Source organism: Ptychodera flava, chromosome 17 (genome assembly GCF_041260155.1).
Source record: "Ptychodera flava strain L36383 chromosome 17, AS_Pfla_20210202, whole genome shotgun sequence".
Classification (NCBI taxonomy): domain Eukaryota; kingdom Metazoa; phylum Hemichordata; class Enteropneusta; family Ptychoderidae; genus Ptychodera; species Ptychodera flava.
The window spans coordinates 12,503,209-12,527,930 of record NC_091944.1 but is presented as its reverse complement, the minus strand read 5'-3'; the positions used below and the strand labels follow the sequence as shown (position 1 = coordinate 12,527,930).

Genomic DNA, 24,722 nt, shown 5'->3' with positions numbered 1-24,722 from the left:
AAAGGTCTATTGCACAACAGACAGGATCAAAATAGCTCTATAGCCAGAATGGTAACATCAAAACTTTTATATAATAACATAGTAATAATACCGACCCGGCCTGAAAGCCATACCAGAACACAGTGAAAAGGCAAAGGTAAAGTATATCGTATAGCGCCCTCAACAATGAAAAAAGTGCGATATCTTTGTTTTCAATGGTCCTGCTCACAGCGCCACCTAGAGAAGGGTATGTTGTAAAAGATACCAGCAACAACATCAACATAAACAACATGGCTGCGCCCTGGGAAAAGTTTAGCGTGACAGTTGCACACGGTAGGTAGTGGCTATACTTGGTTATTCCGCCTTAACCAGCCATGGTAGGCCCTCATGTGTCTTGTCAAAATCACAAATGGGACAGACAGAATTGGCTTACTCGAGTCTAGACAGTCTTTCCACCATGAGAGACAACACTTGTCAACAGGCGCCCAAAAGTCAAAATACTATGTTCACATGACTCATGAGCTTACATGTCAAGAGCATGGATGTAGACAAGTGAGAGATACGTAGTAATACTACTAGTGAGATAGCTATTACCTCTATGATATACCCAGCGTGTATGCAAGTCGCCGATGCACAACAGGCTTTTGTCTGGCTAGACTTTCTGTCCGTATCACACAGGGCCCGGCTTTGGAGTTATGGCGAACACCTCTATGTTCGAAGTCCGCTGTGGAAAGATTTCACACTCGGGATGTTGGTCTCATGCATTAGGGCGATTGCTGTAGTATCCAGTAACAGTGCCACAAGCTTTATGTCAATCATGGAGGCAGTCCCTACGGAGGGAGTCCCTACCTCAATTCAGCAATTAACCAATAATACGTTAAGTCTATTACACTGCACACACTCACATAAAGTATACATCCAAGATGAGGTACAGTGTTTAAAATAGAATTGAATACATTAAAAACATTAAAAAAATTACGTTGCTAGCTATGATCCATAGCCCTAACACTCCCTTGGTTATCTTGTATATGGGAAATCGAGGGGAGGGGGATACAGCTGTAGGTTGAGGCAGGGACGGGCTACAGTCTGAATTTTTAGATATTTGTACACTGTTAGGTTCAAATAAACACAAGATTGAAGTAGTTAAAATCGAAGATGGATCCAGCGGTGACCTGACAGTTCTTGATCTTCTCGAAGCGACAAAAAAAGCCACTGGTGTACCAATTCATGCACAGAAACTAATTTACAAAGGTAGGGAGAGACACATACCCCTTGTCTGGGGATTTAACATTGCTCATATTGGTGTGTATTATTTGGTATTTTGTAATCCATATGGTATGATTTTGTTGTAATTTTTTTTTCAAATATGTTCATTTTAATATGCATCATGAACTTGTGTCATGATTTTTACATACATATTTATGTGGCAGTCAATGTTAACTCCAAACCTCCCCACCTCGGGGCATAATGGGGGATTTGGAAATTAGTCTTATGAAATTTGTCAAATGCCCCACCCCCTGGGGCAAGACAATCTTGAAAATCCCCACCTAAAACTAGTAAATCCCCCACCACAATGGGTAAGGCATTCTTAAATTCTGCGCTTGTCCGTGAAAGTAACTAGGAGGATCAATATGAGGCAACTGCCCCACCCCCTCAGGCATAGTTTCATGGCAAACACGGTCCAATCCCCCACATTTGTCCCGTATCGCCCAAGGTGGGGTCCCTCAGGGATTACATTGACTGCTGCATCATATACATTCAGTGTTCTCCACAGCTTGGAAAATCAGAGGGCCAACAATTTACATAACAATGTAGAATTTGCATATTCTTTTGCTGTGACAATTAATATATCCTTTTTTTATGGTTATTTCATACATCCCCCTACTGTCTATGGTTATTTATATGTGAATAGATTGCTTTAAACAGAGTAAGGCCCACCTATCAAAATCCCCTTGTAGGAGAACCTTGACAATGCAAGTCTAACGAAACCCCCCTCTAGTATCTTGTTGAAATGTCCATTTTGGTTTCCTTCCCCATAACATTAACAAATTACTTAATTGGTTAATAATTGTAAAATATAATTTATACTCTATCTGGTTTTGAACTGAGAAACTGTCTCTTAGTGTTTTCATTTAAAAAGTACAAGGTGTTATTATGTCAGAAGAAAAAACTACCAAAATGAATGGAAAAATCAAACACTTCCAGGACAAATGGAAAGCAATTTTGCCTCTGTAAGCTTTCTTGCAGTTTTGTTTTTGATCCTTTCACTTTTTGCCTTATTGTGTTTTTTGGCTTTTTGAGGTGAAAAATAAAGAGTAGTTGAACTTTGTATCTCTCTTACTTTTAAAAAAATAGCAGAATATATTTTGATATTTTCAATTTGATGGGTCTGTTTCTCTTTTGTGTTTGCAGGCAAATCGCTGAGTGACCCAGAACAAAGCCTTCTGTCAGCTGGTTTGAAAGAAGGCTGTAAAGTCATGATGATTGGAAGAAAGGTGTGTTCCACATAACATGTATGGTAAATTTACACAAGGTCAGAGGTCGGTTGCAGTGTCAGTTATTCTTGGTGCTGGCTGTGGTGAAACTGTTTTGGCCGTTGTGGTTCTCTTCACAAAGAAAACATCTACCCTTGTGAGCCCAAAATAGAAGAAATAATATTTCACAATACAATTGTCAATCAGTGGGTTATACTACTAAAAACAAAGATAACACAGGATAAGAAATCAATAAAAGGTGTGCATAATGGATATGCCATGCAGGGATTCCTTCACAACTACAATATTTACTGTAAATATGATGCCCATGCTCAGTAGTTGCCCTTATTCTTGTAGATGAATCTATATGTAACGTAGATAGAAGCATACCCCCTGGGTCAGTGGCAAATTTCAATTCAATTCAGCATGACACACTCTGTCAGTTTGATATACATACTGTTACTTGTTTTCATGCTAGCGTTTTGTGGTGTTTACATTTTTAAGTCCAATCCAGAAGAAGATGCCAATCGATCCATGGTTTCAGAAGAAGAGAAGAAAGCAGAAATCACAGGAAAGAAACAGAAAGCTGTCGAAGAAGAACTGGATGGCATTGAAAAGGTGAATGTTGGCTACCAAGTATGATTTGATACATGAACCGACTGATATTATCAGCAGACTTTGGTTTCATCAGTCTCATTGGATTTGAATCCCCATACATGCTGAATGGCATGTTGTAACACAGTTCAAAGTTTGTGTGTCTCATTTATTTATTGCAGAATGTACCACCATTGAGATAAACTTCTGAACATCGCAATTCAGGTTTTTGAAAATTTCCCCATACTATTTGTTGAAAATAATTTTGGAGTGAATTTATTGTTCATGTTAAGCTGGAAGTCACAACAATAACCTGTCTCTCTTTTTCCTTGTTTACCTCCAGGGTTTTCTACAGAAAAACTTGATACGAGAGGCCTATGCAAAATTACTAAAAAGACTTGCAATATGTAATGAAGAGTACATGCGGATACTGGAAAAATTAGATTCTATGGTAAAGTATATCGTCTAATGGTAGCGTGTATCAAGAACAGTTCAGAACTGTCACGTCTGCGTGTAAATAATAATGTTTTGAATTTCAAATTTTATATTGTATATCTACTGTAGTTCTTTATGATGTTTTGTTCTGTGCCTTTTAGTTATGTATTGCAATCGGTATTTGTTATAGCGATGCCAGGATATGTTTCTGTCACTAATGTTGATTGTATTGCTAATGATGATGATGATGATGACATTGATAATGATGATGATTGTGATGGTGATGACAAGAAGATGATAATAATATTTATTGCTGTCTTTTACAGACTGTCCCAGAAGATCAGAGATCAGTTCGCAGTAATAAAAAAGATTTAATCAAGAGAATACAAGTGTGTCTGGATCGGAATGATGAACTGAAAGCGAGGATTACTGACGGAATGACAAAGACCCAGTCATTATGATCAGCAATTTACAACTTTGTTTAAGAAGACATAGACTTTGAACTCTGAGAATGGAAATTTGATATTGTTTTGTTTGCGACTGAAATCATGTGCATAAGCAAACTGCCAAGGACCAAATCCATCACAGGGAATACAATGACCTAGGAATGACCTCAACGTGACCTGTGAGTAAACACTACTCCATGTGCAGAATACAATGTAAGGTGTAGTTGGAAATTTTTATGATGATGGAAGATGCTCTGTTGACATGGTGACCTGTACAGACAATATCTTGAGCAAAGAAAACAATTGAACTGAACTGTGTTGGTACGGTAGTCTTCAATCATCTTCAAAATAATTCAGGGCTTTTTATCGATTATTGTCTCATTTGTACTGCAATCAATCACTGCTTCAAATACAGAAACTTGTGTAGCAGTTCATTTTAAAGACATTAAAAAAAACATGTTTCGTTTAAACAACGCTGTCGTGTACATAGGCATTTCAGAGTGTATGTAAGACTATAAACATGCTGTTGTTGGTTGAGTGTGGAAAGATTTTGTGATAAATGTGTGCTAATATGCATTTTGGACATCATCACTGATAAATTTAAATGCTGATTGTTTTAAAAATTGAAAATCATCAGAGGTGAAGCCAGTAAGGTGCCCATCATTAGCAACCATTTTGACATAGGCATGTCATAATAGGATTGTACCCAAGAGCTATAATGTCCAGTTCAGAATGTCTGTCTGTCTGTTTCTATAAGTATTGTGCATGTATACGCAAGTTGGTCTGAAAAATGTGCTGTATCACATTGATACTGATTGTTAAGATGCATCAATGACCGAAAAGCTCTAATTATTCTTCAAATGAAGCTGTAAGCCCCAAAATTTCAGGTCCATGGACATCCAGGGTCACAAGGGCTAGAATTAGGGATCTTGAGGTACAAATAGGGCTGTGAGGGCTTGAATTAGGGATCTTGAAGTAATCCAGGATCATGAGGACTAGAGTCAGGGATCTAAGTTATTTCCAGGGTCATGGTTAAGAATCTGATGGGTAAATGTACCAGAAGTATGTGTCTCAGAACCTAGCTAGTAAACAATACTGGCCAGTATGAGACTTAATGTACTACATAGAAATCATATCTAAATCATTTCTTTGTAATCAGAAAGCATGTACAGTGTCATTAACATTTTTCAAGATGAACTGTCCATCAGTGACTGTATCTTCCTAAAGTTCCGTTTGACTGAATACGCCATGTTTGATGCAACTCAGTACAGCAACTATACAGTAGCTCATTTTCAAAACATCAAAATTGCATTTACTACTGTTCATTGTTCTTACTTGAATTTGTCAATTTGTAAAGATATTGTGGGCAGCAGGAAATGCCAACCAGAAATTTCAACTTGTTACATAGAGGACAGCAGTTCTTATAGAATCACCACAAAATACAATATTATTTTTTCATTGTTTTATTTTCTTATGAGACATATATTTAATGTTTTTTTTTTCAAATGAAAAATAACTTTTAAACAAAACTATATAAAATTTTTGAAGTAAAAAACCAGTGACACACAAAGAAACATTCATCCACAAATGTAAATTGTACAATCAACATTTAAACAGTTATGACATTGACACAGAAATGTCGACCTTCACTGGCTCTACAAGGCAAATACCTATTTTGCATGACATCTTTGCTCTCATAACATCACAAGATCTACTCAACCGTGTCTTGCCCTAATTTAATTTAATCTGTTTCACCCTAGATCCCTGTAAACAGGTCCACAGTCACCATTGATAAAGATCACCATTGATTGGTTAGGGCCAAACCATTGTGGTGAAAGGGATCAATGATTGACAGCTGTGTGAAAATGCAAATCACAATATAAAAGTAATATAACACAGTTGATGAAAACTACTGTCCCTGGTCACAGTACACTTTGTAAATGGACATATTTTTGAACTTGATGTGGATATTTGTTTGGCATGTGTATTTTCCTGATTCACATAGTGTCAATCTTGTTCATTGAACTTTATATTTGAAACGTTAGTTCTATCAGGACCATGCTACTTGCACAACACTGGAGCATTGCACACCTATGGCAGCATGTTGCAATTCTTTTGTTTTCTCTTTATGAACCAGTTGGGTTTCTTGGTGAAAGTATCAACTTTCTCAAAGTGCATACACTCCATGAGACCTACATCTCTAACTCTACAAGGAAAATTCAAATTGTAAATTTCCATACAGTAAGAAATTAATCACAGAAGTATCAGGTACATTTTCACTTTTTACATTTTACAGCCTTGTATTAATAATGCGAATAGAATTCTTTGTTTTTCATTTATCATACTTTGACAAGAAACTGATTGTTGTAAAATTACTACAAATCTAAAAACAATGTGGTTATCTTGAAATATTTAGAGAATTAAAATAAAATATGATTTTATGCATTGGTGAATCAGATGATTAAAATATGAATAAGTTAACTGCAAATGTGGCAAATTTCGTACAATGGTGTCAACCGATGCACTATCTTGATTCATACGGCACACACGTCTTACAATCTGTACAGGCTAGCTTACTATCTTTCCTGCAAAATATTGGAACATCTACAGACTGACTCCTATATATATATGCTACCTACATGCAAATAGTGATAGTTACAATAAATTCATTATATTTTACTACGCATCATTGAAACCCAGTAGAAGTTAAAAAGTCAATGTGATGATGTTTCCTAATAGATTTCCAGTATTTTGTTTGCTTCTCTTTTTACTTTAAAGTACAAATATACAAAAAACAAAAGATGTATTTGGTTACACAGAAAATGTTGCATACACATGTATGATAGGTTAATGCAGTTATGTGTTTAAATTATTAAATGTCTAATAATGAATGGTTTAAATGCAAAATGGAAAACTCACAATATCATTACAGCAATGAGGATTAAATGTAAAATTGAGCTTTGATATTAAAAACAATTTATGTGAACATTATGAGACTGATGACAAGAAACAAGGGGTTGTAATGTGCCTTAATATTACAAGCTGTATGAAAATGCTTGGAGATGGAAGTTTATGTTTTGTTCATTGAAATTACATTTCTGAGAAGAATTTTCAGGAACTTGTGGGCAGTGTGCCGCATCTCGGAAGACTGTAGCTTATTGGTTGGGTGAAAATTGTTGTCATTATTGAATCATTTCCAAACAGCCAATCAGCTACGCAACAGGTTTACTTTCATACTCCTTAAGTCGCTGTAAATAATCACTGTAGTGCTGATCGTGATATCAGGTTTGTTACTAAATATAGCTGCACGTGCGCCACTTCGGACACTAATGCTTGGAATTCTGACAAATTTTATTGCTGCATTGCATGGCTGTTGTTGCAGCTTGTAGTCTGAGCCATGAATTAGTGTGACCTTTAGTATCCATTGTAAAACTAGCAGGTTTTATTTTTGTCATTCTTGCGTAAAATGTGGATAAATATTTATTTTTGCATATCAATGAAAGAAAAGTGATGTCATCTACGATCAGCACTATTAGATATCACCTTCCGAGCTGCTGTACACCACCAGGGAACTTTATCCTGTTGTAAGAATATTGACTGCTATTGACTGGATTTTTAACTTGGTGTCAATGCAGTGCCATGCCACACATGTTATGCAACACTGATTTCTGTCCCTGGCACACTTACTGTTGGAGAGTTTTAAGTTGTCGCCAGCTGTACTACAAAGATGTTGACCAGTGAATTGTTGTCATGGTTACAAAAACAGAAGTTGTGACATCAGGCAGGAGTTGAAAAAGATGTTAGAACGTTTGAGTTGAATGATGTACAAGAAATGATGTTAATTTACAGATGATGAAAGGGTAACCAGTCGGCTGACATGCGTATTTATCATCATGTGTGATCAGCATGGAAGGTAATGAAACAAGGTTAGAAGTGAACACAGCAAAATTCTGATTGCATTTGTGGTGACAGCCTACCCTGTTTGCACAACCAACTGTACTAATGTGTATCAATTTTCACGCGTGCTTGATTATAAAACAACCAGAACACTGAAGTGAATCCAAGGTTTGATGAGGTGAGGGCAGAAACACATATTTTTATGCACATAAAAACTAAGAGAACAGAAAAATTTACTTTTTCAATAATGTGTAATTGAAGAATTCAAAAAAACATTGAATCCGTTACATTATGTTTCCAATCGATTTCAATACAAGGATATGTTACTTATCACTGAGTAACATTGAGTACATCTGTTCTCACACTCGTCTACTTCAAAAGAAAAAAATCCAAGTTCTACCAGGGAGAAAAGTAATTAATATGTACATAATTAATGAGGTCAGTGTTACATCATTTGTGGAGGAATATGAAATGAACATTGCAAGTGAAGCTTAAAAATAGATTCAAGGGAAAGTTTTGAGACAAAGGACCAAATATCTCACAATCGCTGTAATTTCATCATACCGACATACATACAACAGCCATGATTGAGTTTACAAATTTCAACAGCTTATACATCAAAGCACACAGACACTGAAAGCTGAAAAATACACATTTACTTCAAAGTGAAATTTATTACAATGTCTGAATAAGTTAAAGTGTGACTGTCATTAAATATGGTGTCATGTGAAAGCAATGGTTGATCTAACTTTGATGAAACTTTTTTAAGTCTTAGAAAAAAGTTGATAAACTTGAAATGTTTATATGTTACCATGGAAATATGAAGCTGACTAGAAGTTTCTATGTCGTTGTCAAAATTTCAGACCATGCAAATGGGGAGTTTTTATTCATCTTTCAAAATTTTATGTTCATTATTAGGTTCCCACATTTGCAGATCAGAAAATGTTTTCAAACTGGAAAAAACAAGTATTGATATTGCCAACGGTTCTGCAGTTCACTTGAAAAAGATGAAGACATTGCATGCCTTTTGTGATGTTGAAGCCAACACTACCACCCCTATTTCACAGTGTGAAGGCCAAGATTTGCCATTGAAAACATTAGAAAAGTGGGCCAAACCATTATGGTGAAAGGTTGGATGATCTGTTGACTGCAATCATAATCATTGATTTATTACAAACTTGCACAACAGACATTTTGTGAATTCATTAGCGATACTGTACACACACATCTCACTGTTTTATATCATGAAAAGAAAAAGATTGATTTTGATCGGTTAATAACAAAAAGAAATTCAAAACTTAAATATTGCAAAATGCATTTTCTTTCATTTTTTGGTTTCGGTGGGATTATGAAATACAGCATACGGTATATCATACATATATAAAAGCTATGTCTGTGACAAAATATAATGCTATACTTTTTGAACAAAAGTTACAGTACTGACGGAATAAAAATTATTTCAGGGCTGAAAGTATAAAAATTATGGCATGACAAAAATTTGAAAAGCTCAAAAGTGTAACAAAAAGCGTACAAAATTTTTAATGACTGGCACAAAGTCCCCATTTTGAATTTAAGATGAAATCAAAACTCTTGAGAGAAATTCATAATTTTGTAGGCATGTGCACTGGTACAGTAAAGATGAAATGTCACAGATACTTCACAAAAAAGATTCTTGTTGTGCATAGCACTAACAACCAATACTTAGATTATTATTGAAGGAAATAAATTGAGCCTATCAAAGGAAAAATTGGGTTTGACATTCAAATTTGATTCAATAGTCTCCTTACAGAATGGATACAGACAACTAATCATCCAGCGGTAATATATCATGTTTCAGAACATTGACATGCTACACTTTGTTAGGTACACCAGACGATTGGGCAAAATCATCCTCAGTTGGTGTAATCTACTTATCTTAGGGGGCCTTTTGCAAGGACCAGAAACAGACCCATGAGAGTAATGTTGATGTGTCTATGTTACAGGACACATCCAATAATCTTTGGTCTTTATACTTTGCTGATGGTGACAAAACAACTTCCTGATACAATCCATGACTAAAAACTGACCCAACTTCATGCATTAAGAGCAAAAATGTCTCAGATATGCATAATTTGGATTTTCTTTAGTTTTCGGGTCTTTCCTGATAGGCAGGTTTTAACATCGCATGACACTAGGGGGACATCTGATTGTAACTAGTACTGTGACATTACATCTTTAAGCTGTAATCTTTGATAGCAATTCTTACCACAAAAATGGCTCTGAATCCCCTGAACTATCATTTTGTGATTCAGATCCAGACCCAGATTCTGATTCAGACCCAGACTCTGATTCTGACCCAGACTCTAATTCTGATTCAGACCCAGACCCTGATTCTGACCCAGACTCTAATTCTGATTCAGACCCAGACCCTGATTCTGACTCAACCGAAAAAATGGTATTCTCTTTATTTGCATTGTTAGGCTGTGTTGTTGACACTGATTCTTGCATGTGCACGGTGTATGGCTCATGCACACTGCCACTCCCAGGATCGAAACCACTACCCTCAGACCCTGACTCAATCCCACTACTCTCCCACAATGCACCATCACCATTTTCAGTGGTGAGCAGGAATGAGGTAAATAGATCACTTGATGCTGTGGTGGGCATCATGTCTGTTGTCTCCTCCGCCTTGAACCAGTCGCCACTCTCAAATAGTGCTGGAATATCTTCATAGGGTTCTTCTGTATAATCACTTTGTCCGTTAGGCTCTGGTTCACCACTACCATCCCAAATTGGCACCGTCTTCAAATCATCCAATCCAGCCATCCCAAGCTCTATACATGGACATATAAATGATTTTGATGTCAGTTATAAGTATTTGGTATTTAGTTTGACAGATTTTTGAAAAGGCATGAGTAAAGATTACAGAATACCAACCATCGATTATTGACGAAGAGGGGTTTTTCTTGGGGGACACACTATCCCTATGCCTATGAACCCCCTAGTTTACTTAAGATTACTATGAATTGCTGTCTGTGTTGTCTTATCTCCACTCTTGCCGCTAGAAGAGAACTTTCTTCACCAGTCACATTTATGCATTCATTATCTTTAATTGCTCATACCAGACTTCATTTAAGAAGACTGGTTTCTCTCAGAGCTGAGATATGACCTCTTTGTGTCACAATGTTTCTGTTCTGCCATTGGCTGTCAGACATGATCATGACGTCTGCTGTTAGTGTCTTAATTTGTGATTCCATTTGGTAGTTCATCCGACTACTTCGTTTGTACTTCAATTTGGTGATGGACAACAAAAGACAGACCCCTATACTCATATAGCTCTGGTAAACTGCAACTTATAGCGCTCTCTGATAAATCTGTATTTCAGTGAGAAACTATAACTATCAAAGGTTATATTTGTTAATCTCTCCTACACAGACCACAACCACGCAAAGAAAGTAAGTTGTACACCTTTTCCTAACACCACATGACAGCTAACACCATATGACAGCCAATATCATGTGATTGGCTAACTCCATAGGACAGCTAACACATACATTATTTTATTTTAACCAAATACTTCAGGGGAAAGAGAAGTAAGAAGGTCAAGATGGAATTCAAATAAATCAAGGGATCATTACCTGACTAATTAGGGACTTGATACAAGGAGAAAGTATATTTCACATTTTAACTAAGATTTTACAAAAGATGGTGATTTTTATGAAACCAAATGGTAAGACTTCAGAACAACGGATCCACACCTCACAAATATACAAATCAATATAATTCTAGGTGGTCTGGTTACTTTCCCTGATTGGACAAATTTACAAATCAACATAATCATAGGGGGTCTGGTCAGAGTTTCCCACACCGGACAAAATTTATGAATCAATGTAATTGTAGCAGGTCTGGTTGTATCACAGGGTGATGTGTCGAAACATTGATTTTCATCAGAATATAATTCCAAATATTTCTTGTTTGAGAGATTTTCACAGGGATTTAATTCACTAAATTGCTACAGAAACAGCAGAATCAATTGTTATTCAATATTTTCACTGGGATTTAACTTTCAGCGGATTTACTGATCAGAAAACATAGCATAATTAAGTCCTAGTGAATATTTAATGATTTTAAATTAATACGGACCCCCTAGGGCAGGCTGATTGGGCCAAATATAACACTGTATCATCAAATACATTAAAGGTAAGGGAATCGGTCCCAGGGATCCAGTTTGTTCTAGCCTGTAAGAGGATTATGAAGGTGTCATACCCTTTTGTTTCCCATTGACATTTTAATCTAATAAGTCAATTTCCTGGCAAGACAATCTGACGCCTGAACAATGCCTTTAATGACAGTTAAGAACTTTAGCAGAGATAGTGACAAGTTCAATGTCTCTATCAGCCACCTGCATCTCACATACAGATCAACAGCACTTGTAACCTTCACCGGAGGAGTTCATTGCTGAACACCAAAATTTACTTCCAGACATTTTAAATATGGTTTGCAATGTCTCAGATAGCTGAAATACGGACTTTGCTGACAACAGATAAGCAGAACAGCAGCTAAGCAAAGAGTCTGCCACAACATTCTGTTTTTTTAAATAAGCTATGCAGAGGAGATAAAAGATGTTTGGAAAAAAGTGAATTGCTTAAAGTGACAGCTACAAAGACTTGTTTATACAATATACTGAAAGTCTGTGTTTTCACTGGTGTGACTGGTTACTTTGGTTTGAGTTTTAGTTGGGCTTCTCACTGAATTAACAGCAATCCAATCAGCATTTACCAGGAAAGTAGATTATAATGTCGTGTTAGTCCTTCACTTTCCAAGGAAAGTTTTATCAACTTGGTTTATCTGCTTTTAGATAACCCTGAAAAAAAACCTGCCCCTTGTCATATTAACTTACAGATCCAGTAAAGGAACTAAATTAAAAGTAAATATTAATCAAATGTAATTATAAATATTGATTCAGTGTAAAAATTGATTAAATATCAATATTAACTTTAACCCTTTGAAACGTAATTTTCCCACCAAAATTTTAGTGCAATATTTTACCAATTTTTATAAATTTTTCTGTAATTATTTTGATAATTTTGAACAAAACGGACATCAAATTTCACTGGCTACAGTTTTTTATCAAAATTTTGACAAAAATCTTACTGGGGTATACTTTTAAAGGTGACAAAGATCGACTTTGGCGCTCTAAGGGTTAAATATAGTCTATGTAAAGTCCATATCACTTTATGTAAACATTGATGAATGTAAATATTAATATTATTAACCACATGTAAATATTAATCAAATGTAAATATTGATTGCATATAAGTTATTAAATTTAAATGTTGATTATATGTAAATATTTAACACACACAACATAAATATTAATGAAATGTTAATACTAATTAAGTGTAAATATTGATTCAATATTATTATTGATTCAATATCATTGTTAAACTATGAAGTTTATATAAAGATTACTTCAATGTGAATATTAATTATGTAAACTAATAAAATTAATTATGAGTGAATATTAATCATATGTGAATATTAATTATGTAAACAGTAATAAAATTAATTATGAGTGAATATTAATCATATGTAAATATTAATCACATGTAAATAGTTGTCAATAGTATATTTTCATTAAATGTAAATATTGACTACATATAAGCAAGTACATATCAATTATATGTACATATTAATTAAATGTAAGTGGTAAGCAAATGTAACATTAATTTAAATGTTAATATAAATTTAATGTAACTATCAAATTAAACATTAATTATATTAAATTTAAATATTAATCAACTATAAATCAATTTAACGTAAATGTTGATTAAAGATTTATCTTATGAAAACATTAATATCAAAGTAAATATTAATTACATAATTATTAATCAAATGTGAATAGCAATTAAACAAAATATCAATCAAATGTAAATATTAAATATTTATCAAAGAGGAGTCATGTTTCTAATGTAAATCCTTTGAAAAAGTGACCCATAACCTATGACATCATCTTGAACTTTACACGTATGAGTGGAATGTGTTCAACTTGTATTTCAAGTTTGGGAATAGTTACCATGTAAATGATTTGGGCAAAGCAAATAATAAAACAAATTCCAGAGTGTAAAATTAGGGTATAAGGATTAGTGACAGTGTGTTTAACACATTTTTGTGTATTGCTTCATATTAATTTCTGTGTAGGGTTCAAATTACGAACAACAATAATATCAGGATTATTAAATATCACTATGACACTAATTATAGTGCTTAGTGTCGTGTTTTGTACATCATTGTATTGACAGCTTAACACAGTGAGGTGAAGAAATGAATAAAATGGAGTGACTGTTAGAACAAGTTAGATAGTTCAGTGAGATGTCATTAGCTTACTTACTAAATGACATATGTACGATGGGTGAGTTTGATGAATATAGTAATTTAATTTCTCAGTACTTTCAGGTACCCAGACCTCAAAACAGAAAGTTCTAAACTTTTTCTGAACTCATAAAGATGATTCTCAAACACTCTCTCTTACAATCAAGAATGAAAATCACCATTAAACTTCAGGAATAGAGAAACAAATTATCTGAAATTTACATGTGTAATCTGTCGCATTTTACATTAAAGAAAACTGTCCGTGGTAAGTCATGGCGTTGTGGGTACACTGCAAACCACCGCTGTCAACAGTGCATGGTTGAACACTGTCATCACCGACTCATAGAATACTGTTGACAGTGTCTGGTTGAACATTGCTAAAAGTGTCTGGTGCAACACTGTCAACATATCTGGTTTCACATTGTTGACAGTGCAAGGTTTCACACTGTCAACGGGAAATGGCTGAACAACCATCAGGGCCTGGTTGAATACTGTCAGCAGAGCTAGACGAACACTGTCAAAGTGACAGTGTGTGGTTGGACACTGTCAAAGTGACAGTGTGTGGTGGAACATTGTAAAAGTGACAGTGTGTGGTTGGACACTGTCAAAGTGACAGTGTGTAGTTGGACACTGCCAAAGTGACAGTGTGTGGTTGGACACTGTCAAAGTGAGAGTGTGTGCTTAAACATTGTCAAAAGTCTGTGAGTAGTGCATAGTTGAACATGGTCAGTCAACAATGTGTTGCTGACAACTGTCATTGGTGAGTGGACGAACACTATCACCTCAGTTCTGTTCAATACTCTCATCAGAGTACACCTGAGACACTGTCATCAGAGCATGATGGGATATTAGAGACTTAACACTATGAGCCTGTAAAAGTCGCATGCTTCAAAACTTCAATTGATGAATGGTGAAATTCTGCCAGCTTGTGATTGAGAGCACTGCCACTCAACTATTGGTGTGAGGTTAAGCACTGCCCTCAACTATATTATCGGTGTGAGGTTAAACACTGCCCTCAACTATATTATCGGTGGGAGGTTAAACACTGCCCTCAGTGTGTGGTTACACAGTGTAATTCAAACAAGAGTCTTACGCTGCCCTAGGTGCACATTACAAACTGCCCATCAGTGCATTGGTTGCTGCCGGAAGCGAAAAGGAAAACAAAACATTTGGAAGAAAAACTATTTTTGTACCTTTCAGGGTCTGGTTTTTCATCCTTCTGACCATTGGAACCTGTTTGAAGAGAACATGAACATTGCAATGCATATTAGATATGCCAACATTGACAGTAGCTATGGCGACAAGACAAGACATGCTGCTTTGGTTACACACAAGAGCTGTCAGAAACTGAAGTGAAAATAGCTCAAAAGTCAATTCTCAGTTGTCATAAAACACTATAAAAATCATGGAAATAGCTTTGATTTTATTGTTAATTTCATCCACTGTAAATGATTAATGTGCACAAGCTCTTCCGATCATTATCAATATTACTTGTGGCAGTTATATTGAAAATAGTTGGCATCTAGCTAAAACAACCACTTACAGGCGTAAATATGCTGGCTGTTCATTCAATGGAAAACAGAATGTGTTGCTTTCAGTTCACTGAGGACTACCTTGCTGGTGAGGAAAATTGTCTATATCCCCATGGGCTGAAAAAGTTTTACATTTAACTAGGCCTTTGGTTCAAGGCGACCAAATTAGTGAATACACACTGCACAAGGTGCAGAAGTGAAAATTTTCACCAACCAACAAGGGAACACGGGGTGCACAGTTTTCAACCACAAATACCCTAAGTGTGATAGCTTTATATTGTGGTAATTTCCAGTGAATTGAAAAACAAAGTCAATTTAATTACGTTGATAATGAACTTTCTATATTTTGTACTCCCAATAGCATCAATAAATATTTATATTCAGAAAATGAGATGAATTTCTATTCTGTTTGTGAATTTTTCCTTTAGTGGTAAAACATAGTCTTTTATTTGTCAACATTTGCAATTACTGACAGCTCTTGAAGGTATGATAAGCACACGATTATTTTGAAGCATGGCTGCTACTTTTTTTGTTAATGCTCAAAGCAAGATGAGAACATGGACAGGAAAGATATAGATAGAACATTAGCAAAACCATGCAGATGCTGTTATAAGCACATCATTTCTTTTGTTTAGTATAACCTGTCACGTCCAAGGAGTTATTTTATATACACAAAGGGCATGTCAGTTAATGAGATCAGTCGTATAAACCAATCATATCTGTTGTATCAATGTATCACACTGGTCAGATGACCAATCAGATCTATCATATCACCCATTAGATCTGTTTTATTGACCAATCAGATCTGTTGTACTAACATGTCAAAATTTGTTAGATGATTCAATCAGATCTGTTGTATCAACCTGTAAGATCTCTAACTCAAGGCTTGTGAAAAAACACTGCTTAAAAGGTTGAAGAAAAGTGACTCCTTGTAAATTTACACGAACAACATCACATACATTATTCGACACAACAAATGAAAACTACAACGTTGAGAAAACACCAATACAACGATTAAAGAAATCTCTACAGAAGAATCTAAACTGCAGGGTTTGCACACAAAAATCCTGCTTTGACTGGTTTGAGTTGATGTGGTGAAAATCTGGTTTTGGTGCAACTATTGCTTTCACCTCACGTGATGGTTACGCTTGTGCACTGATGTATCTGTCAAATATTGTTCTGTGACAGACAACTTCACAGATTTTTCTCATTTACACGATGAGAAAAATACTCAAGCTCTCTCAAGATCAATCATTATGTAAAATAATTTGAATTACAGATATGACAGTTGTCAAATATAACAAAGGTTTAGAATTAGTTTACAGGTATGATACTACTTTCTCTATCTCATACAAGTCTGTCTGTCTGCTCTGAAGGTACATTTATGTCTTACTGACCATTCTCTACCGATATTTTATGATGTTGAAAGTTATGGCAAATTTCTGAGTTTTAGTTTTAGTTAATTTGGTATGACTATGATGTGGATTGCAGTGAGCAATCACGAAGTACATCTGTGCAAATTTATCCCATCAGGTATCCAGTGAAATTTGTGCTCAAATGAAACTGTTTTATTGTATTGATATTTCTATTTACATAGGTAAACAATCACAATATGTGAATAACACTACATTGCCTGAGAAAAACAAAACATATTCTATGAAAGATAAATGTGAAAATGTAAGTGTGTCATAAAATGTCTCTGTGCGTAATTGATCATGCACAGAATATGCAAAAGCTCCTAATGTGACCATTTCGAAAAAGTGTAATATCTTGATGTGGGAATATATAAATAACAAACATATTTCACAAGCTGAATGTCGGAGTTGGTTATATTTGCCTTGCAAATGACAAATTGCAGACTGAGTGTGTTATATTAGATATTAAGGTGTCTTGCAAAATAAGAATCCCCTTGCAATACTGATTGAAGTCTTGTTGATTGGGAAAATACACCACACACACAAGACTTGTATATGTAGATATGGTAAAATGTCTTACATAAGTTCAAATAGTGAAATGTTTTGTTAGGGAGGGGCTTTCAACCAAGTTCAATGTGTGAACTTCACTTTCAAACTTGTTTTAGTGACTGCATGTTTCCCATTTTTACAGTGCACATTGAAGGGCCAGTAACTATGACCTTTAATAATTTTCTTGTTATTTTTATTTTGTATGTCAACTGTAAGATTTTGTTCTACTCCCAAAGCATGTTGAAACATCTACTATTTGGCTAGTCAATTTAGTGTCTAGCTGTAAAATATAATTTATTGTCTGCATTTGCATTCAAGTTCAGACCAGATTTCACTTACAATAACAATGCAGTTTACACATGTACAGGCTGAGTTGACAAACTGAATACTGTGTATATCAACATGCTCTGGGGAGTAGAACAAGAATTATCGTTGACATTTACAGCAAATATTGTGAAAAAATCAACAAAAGTTAATTACTGGCCCTCTATGCGGAAAACTGCACACTCATACCAACAAATTTGACAAATTTTGTAATTTGCCCACTACTTGTGTTTTAGTGTTACCAATAACCATCCCTTTAATGAAAAAAACACTTTAATACAAATTTCCCTGCAAATTGTGGAGAAAAAGTAACAAATTGTTGCATTTTACTCCATGGATAACATCAATACTTAGCACTTTTGAAGTTTCCTCTAGGGGGGAGGGTTTAGGTTTGAATGAAAACATTTCATTTGTTGAACTTATGCCACAATCTGCGACAGTCCCAAAGTGATAAGTGAGGTGCAGTGATTACAAGAAACATTTTTAATGATTTACTAACCATAGGCTTGTCTCTCTTCTGCAGACAGTTTGGGTCTAGGGTTGCATTCCCTGGCTCCTTTACATTCCCGTTGTAACATCAACTCCTCATGAAACTGTCGTCTGATTTCTTCTGATACTGAGTGGATCACATTCTTTGTCTAGATCGATGAAAAAGAAACAGTCATTGACAGAATACCATTACAATGCAATTGGGAAGAGCATATATTTTGAAAGTAATTCAGAGTTTTGTTGGATATCTGAATGCAAATTATGGCACTTGCACCTTCAAACAGGAGAGTATGGTGATACTGGGAATACACATTGATTGGAAAAATGGTGAACGAAAAGGGGATGGCTCAATATGCTTGATTTCCCTTTTACATGTAAAGAAGGCTACAACGGGCTCTCTGATTTATACCATGTATTTTGAGGTTATTACAGAAGTATGTGTATAGACATTAGTATTGCATATCACGCAACATACAGAGGTAATAATCCCATTATCATACATTTTACATTGGGGCGTCAAATGAGCTGAACGGTGACAATTTTCATGTAATGACACAACAATTTTTCTTTATTTATAGCAAGTATGGAGCTTTATCTAGGATGCACTTTTAAAGCCTGTGCAACCACACTTACAGAGTGCAGACAAATCCTGGCAATCCTCTAATGGGTCCCTTGAAACTGTCCAAAGTGAATGTGCTAAGGCAGGCACAATAAGTGCAGCACTCTCTAGAAACAGTCATGTTATGGGCAGGCTGTTCCATTGGGTTTTTTAGTGCAAGCCAAATTTCAACATTTTTGATGGTAGATGTATAATAATACAAGATGATTCACACATTTTAAACACTAAGCCTTACAGGGACAAAGTCAATTTCAAAGCCTTTACGTCATCATCATGTAAATGTAGATTATTTAAAATGGTCAATCTCTAAATCTCAAGAACTGTGCTCTCAAATGATGTATTTACAATTGCCTATTTCTCACAAATTTTCCGCAAGCATAGCTTAGCAGATCAAAGTCAGATTATTACCCGTAACATAAATATTGCCCCCGACACATTGATGACATATACATGTGAGATACATCTGAAACACAGAAGGGACGACTGACAATAGAATAGATTGTTTGCATGATCTTTCCATTTTGAGGAAAATTTGTTTCTGGGACATGTTTGTTTTGGTCACTTAAATCTTATGATACTCTGCTGGTCTTGTTGATTGCGTGACTTTGAACCTGTGGAGTCAAATGAATTCTACACTATTCTGTGTTTGGCCTTCACAAAATTTATTTAAGTTCTTACCTGATTTGGATCTTCAAGCATATCAAAGTATTCTATGAATCCAGTGACAAACTCACAATATAGGAAATTGTGTGTACTGTTTATTGTCCTGAGACACCAGTAAGTATTGTTGACAGAATTGGAACAAAAACAAAATGACCCGACTGAAACAAAGGGAGAATAGAATGTGAAATGAACAACATTCAAAATATTGCAATCTTGCTTTTTGTGAAAACGTTACCAACAACACATTCATTGCCTAGCTATTTTCTGAAATGATGAGAAGAAATTTACTTTGGCCAAGTTCAGTCTATGCTTCCTTCTTCGATGTATACTTGACACTGTTATACAAGTTGAAGAGAATAATTCAGAGTAATCGTAATTATTATTAAGTCAGAGACCTAAAAACTAGTCATATGAACTATGGTTAGGAAAATCTTTTTAAAATTGCTGATGATTGTAATATTGATATTGATTTTCATTTTGAGGTTTCTTCTCCACCTGCAGCACTTTGTTAAAATGGTAGAAAGAGTTGCAGAAAAACTGACTGACAACTTACGATTCCAAAGAGGTGGAGTTTTCCAATGATCATTGTGTTGGAAGAAACAACTAAGTCCCTGGATATTGCAATCGTCTTCCCCTTGAACGCTACCATGTAGTTCCTGTTTACGTTGCCGTTTCAATTTCTTTGCCTTTTTTTGGAGTTTTTGATCAAGTTCCTCTTCTGTAAGATCAAACTTTCTGTTGACGAGAATGTCTAGACTATCAAACTTCAACAACAAACACCTTTCAACTATTTACAATTTTTTAACAGACAGGAGTTCATTGTTACACTATTCCATGAAAATTTGAAGTGCACACGCTATGGTCCGATACGATTTTGTTATCACTGGTCATCATTTTGAGTACACAATAAATATTTGTAACTGAACGAATTCTCATATATTCCACAGTAATTTCTTCTAGAGTGTACACACTGAAGTTGGATCAGGACGCGGAGCTTCTGCCATTGCTTGACTGTAGTAGTGATTGATTAAACCCTTTGAGTGCCGAATTAAAATTTGTCGCCCTACAATTTTTTTCACATTTTCCCCCAAAATTTTGATCAAAAACTGTAGCCTATGAAAAGTGATGTCCATTTGATCCAAAATTGGAAAAAAAGTTACAAATATATTCATAAGAATTGGTAAAATGTTGCACTAAAATTTTGGTGGGAAAATTTACAGCACTGAAGGGGTCAATCTCGTGAAAAACATATGAACATCGCCATAGACTGTGATCAACAATTTTACCAAAGGTTTGATTACAGGCAAGAACTCTACGACAATATTTCATAACACATTTTGTTTGTTTGTCTTTTTCAACATCATTTGCAAATCATCTGTATTTAATGAAATTATGCAGAAAGTCATCTTTATCACAGTAATTACTATTTCATATGGTGCCTCCCATGTTATTTGCCTGGACATAATATGAATGGTTTGCAGCAAAGTATTTTTTTTATCTTGACCATTCAGTCCATATACTTACTTTTGTAATTTCTCTGCATATCTTGAGAGGTATTCTTGGTTGTCTTCAAGTTCAGATAAGTTTTGTGTTGGATCTCTGTAACACAGTCAAGATCGAAAATGCAGAGTCAGTTCATACATCTCATCTAAATGAACCATGGTAATTTTATCAAAATTGTCACAAGCCTTGTGAGACTCAGGATCAAGTAAATATTAGAGACAAATATTTAGTTTTTATGCGTAACTTGCAACCACATTGAATATTTGACAAACAACAGACAAGTAAATGAAAAGAACAATCTACTAAATTTCTATTTCATTAACTATTTCTACAGTAACAGATGTACCATAGTTTTTATATCTTGCAACTGTTCTCACCATCTGAATGTCAATCTGCATTTCAATTTGTTATCCCAGATTCAGTAAAAAACCTTAACAGACACATAGGGCACACAAAACGAACATATTTTGATAAATAATTCTGTGTTATGTAAACTCTCGTGCAGAAAAATTTATTCATACTTTTTATTTCCCGGTTGCTGATCAGAAGTGGCTTCTATTTCTTCACTATCCTCTTCCTCCACCAATTCAAAACGTGGCTCTCCCTCAATCTCCTCCTCACTTCCATCGTCTTCTTCCTCCTCCTCCTCTTCACAAATACACACCTTGCCCCTCCTCTTGGCTGGTTTCCTGTCCTTGACAAACTCTCTGACCTGCTTGAGTTCTTTGATTTGCTCTTGCAAAGCTTCAATCTGACCGGACAGAAACTGTCTGTGTGTCATCCATGCTTTGCGTGATGAAAACACCTGCAAAACAAACAGATAATAATTCATATTCTGGTTTAAAAGCTAATAAGTCACTGCTTATTTGAATATATCCATATATGGTCACTGCTAATTTAAATATATCAATATGTGATCACTGCTAATTTGAATCCACCCATATATGATCACAGCTAATTTTCTTATATATCCATATATGGTAACAGTCACCTGTTAGCCATGTTTACTGCAGAAGTTACACTGTTGCCTTGGGGATCTTTTTAATTAGGCTGTTGGCTGCTAGAAATACCTGTGACTCAACACCTGTGACTTAATTTCCTTAACTCTTTCACAATGGTTTGGCTCAAATCAATTGTTATAAATTATGATTGGGACCTGCTTACAGGGAACAGAGAATAGGTACTGTCTCCAAGACTTTCCTTACACAACTATGGCTGGAGACACGTACACTTTTCCTTTAATATACTGATATACTGCGATATACTGATGTACATTTCTCACACACAATCTGGTCATACATTTTGATTTGCATATATTACACATGACTCGACAAAGACTGATACAATGTAACAATTTGTCAATATGAATACTAATTAGTATGGCATGCACTGTGTAAAAGATTTGAAAAGTACCCAAATTAAAACAGAGATTGTGTCAGCATAGTCTTTGGGTGTTTACAGAGAAAATTGAAGACTGTGTATGACTTATATCATGTATAAGATATGCTATGTAAGTGCTCACAAATGCGTGCCTTATTACCATGAACAGTCTTGGGGTAAGACTAACCTCATTGGAACATACGATGGTTTCATTTGCATAAACTTGACACTTTGAGTCAGGCTCAACAGCATTGCGGACAGATCCATCAGCTAATGGTAAATCTGGCAACTCATAGATCGGTTCCTCAGTGCTTTCTGTCCTTTTTAAAAATCTTGGCTTGTAATCAACTGCAAGGAAAGTAAAATTTGATCAAATTAATACCCCTGTCACATTCATCTTCCCAAAGCAGAGACCCGACATAGAAATGAAAAATGTTGCAGCACATGAAAGGTTTCAAACTCTATTTTCTTCACATGTAATTTTCTGATGCTATCACTTTTACTTTGGAATTAATTCAAATATGGCTTCTCATTTCATAGAACTGATCTTCATATTACACTTAATAACTTGGCTAAAAACAAGGTTTTCGTTTAGCAAAGAAAGAAAAGGCTGTAGGGACATCATGTTATATTGGCGCTGTCCTGGCTTGATGGGGAGAGACTCGGCAAATCGAGCTGGTTGATTTTGACAAGGTCACCTAGTCTTGAGTTAAAATATCAATTTTTACAAATATTTGCAGCGATATAAGATTGCCTTGCGATTCAACACAGCTGACAATGTTGGGTACGTGGGCCAAACTCATATAAAGGGCGCCACCATGAGTTGAAGATGGGAGAAAAGAAGTACCTTGACTTAGATGCTCTCTGAGAAACTGTCTCTGTGATTTCTTCTCTTTTTTACTGAGTTGACTGTTACTGCTGCGATTACACTGACATCGTCTCCTCTTCTTCTTCTTACGTTCCTTCTTCACTCTCGGCTGCCGGCATTTTTTCATCCGTAATTTTCCATTATCATCCACACATTCTTTAAGCTGACACATGAAAAAAACCCAGAACAGGACATAAATAACTTCAATATAAAATTTTAAATTACAGAAAAAAATAACGTAGAGGGACAAGGATGGTGTTTTCTAAAACATTTTATCAAATGTTTTAAAGTTGTATGAAAATAATTACATATAAATAATTGATTAGAACCTTAGAATATGAAAAGAATAGTCATATCTGTGTTCAAAATTACAGACAGAATAAATAAAATGAAAATAGAAAGAAAGGATGTAATATTTGAAGCATTTGCGGTATTTACTGTAAAATAAATTTTATTAAGAAAATGCCTGCTCTCATGAACAGCAAACCTAAGAAAGGCCTAGAGACTCTTTATTTAGTACATAACTTTTTGATCAAGATACAGTTCTGTAATGTCCTTGGTTTCGCCTCGCCTCGTACATTATGTTGTGCTGTTTCCTTTCATCCGGTATGGGATGGCAGGGTATATTATTGCATAATTAAAGTTAAAAATGCTGATCAATATCATAAACCAAATCAAACTGAAGTTATCATGGTTGACTTATGAATAAATTGATTTGGATTTACCTGCCCTGGTTGGCATGGCGACTGGTGTTCTGGTTTTGAGCATTCTTCTCTCATCCTTTCATCTTTTGGTAAATAATTGGAATTATAAACAACTTCCTCTTTTCTCCTGTCATTTAGAAAGAAAGCAAAATATGTTGAATGAAATGACTTTTGAGAGTGTTTCCGTGAGAAACTACGTGCATCAACACATATTACACGATTTGTGCACCACACAAAGACGTATTGAAACACTGAAAACCGAACCAGATCAGCCGAATCAAAAACTGAAATTACGAAATCAGACCAGACAAGAAAGTAAACATTTTCTCTTGACTTTATGTAATTTGTTTTAGAACACGCAGGGATTTTGTATGGTTGAGTCTGTATGATTGAATTTTAAGCATGCAGAGTGTACCACCTTCCAGAGGATTTGGTAAGTGAACTCAAGATTGCATTTTCTAACCAGTTGTTGGAGAGAAACCTCCAATGTTGATGACGGT

At 35.2% G+C, this 24,722-nt stretch overlaps 2 protein-coding genes across 14 annotated transcripts in view; one reads left to right on the top strand and one right to left on the bottom strand.

Moving 5' to 3' along the window:
* Positions 1-184: 184 nt before the first annotated feature.
* LOC139115483 (BAG family molecular chaperone regulator 1-like) lies at positions 185-4,401 on the top strand. Of its 2 annotated transcripts, XM_070677621.1 has the most exons (6): positions 185-312; positions 1,096-1,230; positions 2,392-2,474; positions 2,958-3,071; positions 3,391-3,498; positions 3,809-4,401. In XM_070677621.1, the coding sequence occupies exons 1-6, from the start codon at positions 195-197 to the stop codon at positions 3,941-3,943; spliced, it is 693 nt and encodes a 230-aa protein (XP_070533722.1). In that variant the 5' UTR covers positions 185-194; the 3' UTR covers positions 3,944-4,401. The 2 variants fall into 2 exon arrangements, with proteins under 2 accessions (XP_070533722.1, XP_070533723.1); XM_070677622.1 differs by lacking the exon at positions 1,096-1,230 and having other exon boundaries at positions 235-312.
* A 974-nt stretch (positions 4,402-5,375) lies between these two features.
* LOC139115478 (extracellular sulfatase Sulf-1-like) overlaps positions 5,376-24,722 on the bottom strand; it is a 96,663-nt gene continuing 77,316 nt past the window's right edge. For 8 of the 12 annotated variants that reach the window (XM_070677604.1, XM_070677607.1, XM_070677599.1 and 5 more), the window contains 9 exons: positions 24,244-24,349; positions 23,498-23,681; positions 22,838-22,998; positions 21,792-22,075; positions 21,292-21,366; positions 20,321-20,502; positions 19,783-19,925; positions 18,496-18,634; positions 5,376-10,638 (listed from right to left, as the gene is read on the bottom strand). In XM_070677604.1, the coding sequence (XP_070533705.1) occupies positions 10,067-10,638; positions 18,496-18,634; positions 19,783-19,925; positions 20,321-20,502; positions 21,292-21,366; positions 21,792-22,075; positions 22,838-22,998; positions 23,498-23,681; positions 24,244-24,349 (1,846 nt within the window). In that variant the 3' untranslated portion in view covers positions 5,376-10,066. Of the gene's footprint in view, positions 10,639-15,369; positions 15,410-18,495; positions 18,635-19,782; positions 19,926-20,320; positions 20,503-21,291; positions 21,367-21,791; positions 22,076-22,837; positions 22,999-23,497; positions 23,682-24,243; positions 24,350-24,722 lie in introns of all 12 variants that reach the window. The other 4 variants (XM_070677611.1, XM_070677609.1, XM_070677610.1 and 1 more) reach the window with 1 other exon arrangement.